The 6,287-nt window shown below is 34.1% G+C and overlaps 1 protein-coding gene across 1 annotated transcript; it reads right to left on the bottom strand.

Annotated features, from left to right (window-relative positions):
* Nucleotides 1-812: 812 nt before the first annotated feature.
* On the bottom strand, nt 813-3,663 carry LOC142551669 (trihelix transcription factor DF1-like). The gene is made up of 2 exons (XM_075661029.1): nt 3,097-3,663; nt 813-2,543 (listed from the first exon to the last, which is right to left on the bottom strand). Exons 1-2 carry the CDS (start codon nt 3,360-3,362, stop codon nt 1,061-1,063), a joined length of 1,749 nt encoding a protein of 582 aa, XP_075517144.1. The 5' UTR covers nt 3,363-3,663; the 3' UTR covers nt 813-1,060.
* Between the last annotated feature and the right edge of the window lie 2,624 nt (nt 3,664-6,287).

Here is a 6,287-nt window from a genome sequence, read left to right as displayed (position 1 = left end):
TAGTGTATTTATAAAACAATGAAGTGTAAATATCATTCTCATTATGTTAGATATATGGTTTTCTTTTCATTATTCGACAATCTCCACTATCAAATCATGTTCTAAAATATGATCCAATGAATGTGTATTTGGATCGATGGAAATATTTCCTAACTGTAATTTCAAAATTTCTTAACTTGTTTTGATTAATTACATTCAAATGAATTTCATTCAATCAATATCAGCTTGAACATTTTTTAACAATAATTATGATAAATTTCAATTACATCGAAATAACGTGTTACTAGAAATTCATGTACTTTTAAATTATTTTTCAAATCAAAACTTTCAATTCAAATCAATTCATCATTTATTCATGCACAAGCCGATAGAATTTTCGGACGAATAATATGCAAACTCTTAGATTGCACTTGAATTGATGAATTTCAAATATATTTTTGTTGTTTAGAAAAGTAAGATTATAAACTTTAAAAATTCACCTTATACTTGTTTAAATAGGATTTCATGTTAATAATGATGAATTTTAAATTCACTCAATAATAATGTCATTTGAAATTCATTTTACTTTATAGTATTAATGTATAAATAATAAGATATCGATTTACGATCTGATTTATTCTTAATTTTATTGTAAACAATAAAAATAATCTAAAAGTGTACATTTCAAATTCATCTCCTCGAATACACTTTTACTGATTGAGTAGATAAAATATTCAAAATAGCCACATCAGTCATCATATACATTCCATGAACCAAAAAATGTAAAAAATAAATAAAAGAAAATACAATATTCTACAACTGTCCCCTCGATTTTTTTTTTTCGTATTGAACAAATCAATTTTTTCGCCCATTATCAGTTTTAATTTATTTATTTTCAAAATAATAAAAAAAAAATTATAAACATACTAATATATATATTAAAATCAACTCATGTGACTATAACCCTTCAAATAAACCAACCATGAATCATCCCATATGTTGTATCTGAAATGTCACAGTCGTTCGCCGCCACCTCCGTTTTCCTCAGACAACTAGCCTTCATTTAGATCTCCTTTTCTCTTCATCCCATTGAAGATTGCTGCTTGTTTGCGACTATTTCATCGCCTCCTCCGTCTTCTTCCTCTTCATGATCCATGTTCTCAATTTCCTCATCTTGATCTCTGTCATGCAACGTGGAGTCCTGCTGCTGTTGCTCAAGTACCGACCATGGCTGCTCAGGTCGAGCCACTATCGGCACTATTGGGTTATTGCTTTTCACTAAGTGCTCGTTATTGGATGGGGGAATATCTGTTCTCTTCGCTCTCTTTTTGTGTAAGTTGTCGAGCCGGTGAAAATATGGACACGTCTTCGAGTCTTCGGTTCTCTTCTTGTTGCTTTCCTTCGCTTTCTTAAAGTACTTGTTGATGTTCTCCCATTTCTCTTTGCATCGTTTAGAGCTTCGGTTGTATCCTAGCTTGCCCATGGCGGCGGAGATATCCTCCCAAAGGGATCCCTTTGGCACGTTTTCTTGGTACTTGAGATCAAGACTGGTTCGCAGATTGATCAGGGCTTCGACTTCTGCTTTTGGCCATCGTAAGGAGCTTGTGAGGTTTATGCAATCACCGAAGACGTCTGTTTTTCGAGTATTCAAGAATTTTTCAGGTGTCGCGGTCACTACTGTTGGTGGTTGGAGAGTGGATCGTTGAGGCGGAGATGCTGGAGTTTGCTGCGGCGGCTGTGTAATTTCCGGTGCTGGTACCTTCTCTTGGAGCGGTGGTGCTTTACTGCTCTTTGTGATTCCCAAGTTTAATTGCTCTGTTAGCTTCTGCAAAAATGCTACCACCGCAGTGTCTTTGGCTGCCGAGATCGATCTCTCCTGTACCAAGAGTTCATGTTCTCGATTCGTTCTCTCCATTTCTTGATTCCTCCACTCTTCCTCTCTCGCCATTTGATCCCGCTCCCGTTTATCCAGCGAATCCAAAAACTTTTTATGCAATTCCTCCTGCTTCTCGAACACGTTTTTTATCAAACTTTCGAAAAAATCCTTCCATTTTCTCTTCTTCCCCCGTTGCCTTTTTATGCCCTCATCAGAAGAGGTGGATGAAGATGTTGGATTTGTTAACAAACTCGCGGAATTGCCAAGACAATTCAAGGTTTTAAAAAGTTGAATCTGAGGATGATTTGAGGTATTCATTGCATGTAAGGGAGGAGGTAATATTATAGCATTCATCGAATTGTTTGGGTGTACTATATTCAAAGGATCTGGGCTAATTGATGAAACAGTCCCAACATGTGATTGAATTGGGAAAGTAACCGCATTAGTCTGCATTGGCGCCTCCGGCATCGTCGTGACGGCTGGTGGAGGCCGTGGCTGAGTACAGCTGAAGGAAAGCACTGGCAGCCGAGTGCTTTCCCACGCCTGTAATTGATCGAAAAATCGATAAGTCTTGCCGATGGTGTTTGATTCGCGGCCATCTTTTGTTCTCTTGTGGTACTTGTTTACGTTTTCGAATTTCTCTCTGCATTTCTTGCCACTTCGTTGAAAACCAAGCTCCGTCATTTTCCTGGAAAAAAAAAAAGAAGTTTGTGAATCTTCCGTTAGTTCTCTCTTATAATTATTACTATCCAATCTTGAATTGTATTAAGTAAAACCAAAGTTTTTAATAGAAACAAATTAATTCAATATACAATATAAGGATGAGAGAATTAGCTGCACCGATTCAATACAACAATAACTAAGCCACAACGCTCCGCGGATCCAATTCAAAAACATATGACCAACTGGATTATATATTTCTCAAGCAATTTTAATTCCTAAGAAATTCCAATTCTTGGAGTTACATTTCATCTTTCATTCTAAATTTTTGTAGTCAAATGCAAGTGAATATATAATCAACAAAACTGCAAAAAACAAACCGGAATATATGCATGAAAGCTGCTGAATTCGTGTGAAAACAAAAGACCGGACCCTTTCATCAAAAAGCGATAATTCAATGAAACGACTGACGATCAAGTGTTCACATAACCTTTCACCAAAAAATCAAGAAAAATTACTGATTCAATTCATTGTAAGCGAGTATCAGATGGCATTAAACGAAAACTTTTCGATTAATTTACCTGGAAACTTCTTCCCACAACGGACCTTTGAAATTCGAGTCCCTAAAAGCAACATCCATATCAAATCGAATTTTGAGCAAAGCCAAAGTCTCATGCTTCGGCCACCGGTTTCCACCGCCGCCAATTCTCTCGCTTTCTTCCACACCTCCGCCGCGAACAGCGCTTGATGCGCCAACCTCACTGCTGCCACCGTTAGCTCCGCCACTTTCGTGGGCAACGCCGTCTCCTGAGCTACTCGTCATGAGCCCAGAAACAGTATTAAGCATTGTGCGGAGGAGCCTTTTTTCCAGCTAGCCAGGCAGCCCCTCTGGTGATTACCAGCTGACAAAAATAATAAAATAAAGCACAAAAAGTGGCTGAACTCTGTGCGTTTTATGAAAATGAGATCGATGCGGTGAATTTATTAATTTATTTCGGTTGGATCAGCTGCCCGTCAATAAAAAAAATATATTTTTTTTGAAATTATGGAGTCAGCATTTCTTTTTCTTGCAATCTGATCTTCTCTAGTGTAAAAAGTTATTTCTACAGAGAGATGATGAAACCTAGACAGAGAGCGACTCCGCAAGTTGCCCTTGGCAACGATGTCCCCATGCAGACTCATCCGGTATGTACACTGGAATATTAATAACATTTCATTGTATAAATAAATTTTATACATACATTGGAATGTGATTAAAAATATCGGTATGTAAATAACATAACTCTTGTTATAATTTTTGAGAAAATGATCTTTATAATCCTTTAATTTTTGCAATTTTGGGTTTTATCTATTTAATTTTTAAAGTTTGGTTTTGGTACACTAATTATAAATTTTCGACTATTTTGATTTAAATGTTGATGTGACATACTGACAAATCAACATTTTCAATGTCTCGTCGACATTTTTCGATATCACGTAAATATTTTCTAATGTCACGTCAGAAATTGGACCAACATAGCTTAAAATTAAAAATTAATTTATCAAAATCAAACTTTGAAAACTGAACATACCAAAACCTAAAATTGCAAAATTTAATGAAAAAAAACTGTTTTCTCATAATTTTTTAATATAATATATGAATTTTATGAATTTATGAGTTTGATCCTCTGCACTTCATATTTATGTAATATATAGACACACACACACACACATATATATATAATGATAAAAAAAATTTGATAGATATAATGAATGTAGCGGGATTGGTTATACGATATTAGCTTAGTGTGGATTGATGTTATGCTACAAAATTGTTTTTGTCTCGACAGCTAAAAATAGTCAAAAGCAGGCCCATGCGGGGTCACCTTGATCTTTTTGGCGTATTGGAATCAGTGGCCATATAGCCTAGCTAGCTCACACTTGTGGTGTATTACAAAATAATCAATCATATTATCCTTCTCAAAAAAAAAATTATGATGACCGATACACTGATGGAATTGGAGCTTCATGCTAATTTAGTTCTTGTGACGGTAACTAATGCTGGGTTAAAATTGCATGAATGATAGTAATACCGAGATAGGTAATATCTTGAGAAGTTTTCGTGTGTCAAGCTGCTGACATTGTGGCGCTTAATCTGGTTAGTTAAGTGGACCGAAAAACAGTGACGTCGGATCTTAACGGATAATATTGTCTCTACTGAGTATATGATCGACGTTAAAGGAATGATAAGGTTAAGACATCATCGGCAGATAAACACAAAACTCCTCGAACTCACGAGTCTAACAGCTAGACTCTTCAGCACTCAAGTAGGTGTACTATGCACTATCACGAGTATAAAAAAATAAAGTTGTGTCTTGACTAACAACTAAATTTACTTGCTAACATGATCCGATGATATTTTATTGATTGAGATAATTTGTATCATTAAAATAAATTAAAGATAAAGATAAAATAAATTAAAGATAATTTGTATCATTATATATATAAAGATTGAATTCGAAAATTCTACTATAATTTATCGACTTCGGAACAAGGATTCGAAAGATTAGGTGGTTTTTATTCAACAAGATTCAAGACGAAAAATTTCAAGAAATTTATTTCTACCGAGAAGTAGGTTCAGAATCAAGATAAAGAATTATAAATATGAGAATAAAAGTTTTCCTTTGCAAAATTTGTGAAAAGTAAAAATTCAAAGAAAGTTTCGTTCAGGCTATTGGTTGGCTTTGATGTGAGAGTGGATTTGGTCTATTTTGGCTCCTGGTCTTGAGCTCACTTTTCTCGGCCTCAAGCTTGACTTTTTGGGGTGCTTGTCTTTTCAATACTTTAAGCTTGCTTTTACTAAAAATAGAAGCATTTCTCAACCCAAAGCAAGATAATCCCGAAAATGACTTCAAGGTCTAGGCACAAATTTCTAAGTACTCCTTCACCCGCTCTTGTTTTCTCGAGCTTCTTGGCCTAGTGGTACTAGGCGTCCAAAAAAGGGGACATATCTTGATTTAATTAGTAATGTATTTGTCAAGAGAATAATGGAAATATGACGTATGTATTACCATATATAGTTTTTGATAAATCGACGAGTATTTGATATTATACATTTGGAATCATAATAAACGTCACGTGTTCATTTATCATGAATTGTCTTAGTGTTGTTGAGAACAATAATTATATTTATTGAGAAATCAATCAAAATATGACGTTTTGACTGTTTTATGATTAAAAAATTGATCACACTTTAATAAAGCGAGACCTACAATATTTATAATGGTTGCTACTACATATATAGTAAAGGATCCCTACAATAAATACGATACATGAAAGTTGTGTCGATGTGTATATATATAGATTTATTCGTGGCTGCTGATCTAATCAATTTTTTATATATATAAAAAACATATTTTAATTACGTGTTATTTAATTTTTTATATGCTTTGCAGGATGTGGGGCTATTATTATTATTTTTTTTTTAGTATTTTTTATGGTCAGAGGTGCTTCCCACTTGCCTATGTATTTACCGCTGGTTTAAAGTTTTGGTTTCTCTCTCAGACACCACCATACCTTTATTATACGCACAAGTTGTAATATATGTATACACGTCAAGATAATAAGAATTGAATTAAGAGACATTTTTAAAATATTAATATAATATTTCGAAAATATGCCGATTTGGTTTTGTTTAGCTCCAATCATAAGTCGCGATTTATTTTATGTTAAAAATATTTAAATAGATTAGTTTTATGTTAAAAATATTTAAATTCTATTTAAATAAATTTCC

The sequence above is a fragment of the Primulina tabacum genome, chromosome 7 (assembly GCF_025594145.1).
Source record: "Primulina tabacum isolate GXHZ01 chromosome 7, ASM2559414v2, whole genome shotgun sequence".
Lineage (NCBI taxonomy): Eukaryota > Viridiplantae > Streptophyta > Magnoliopsida > Lamiales > Gesneriaceae > Primulina > Primulina tabacum.
Note: the sequence above shows the minus strand (reverse complement) of the source record. Positions and strands in the feature narration are given on the sequence as shown.

What these genes read in the sequence shown, in the direction of transcription:
- LOC142551669 (XM_075661029.1), bottom strand. Translation starts at nt 3,362, where the DNA reads ATGCTTAATACTGTTTCTGGGCTCATGACGAGTAGCTCAGGAGACGGC. An exon ending in TTGTGGGAAGAAGTTTCCAG is followed by an intron (nt 2,544 to 3,096) that starts GTAAATTAATCG and finishes TTTTTTTTCCAG; the next exon opens with GAAAATGACGGAGCTTGGTT.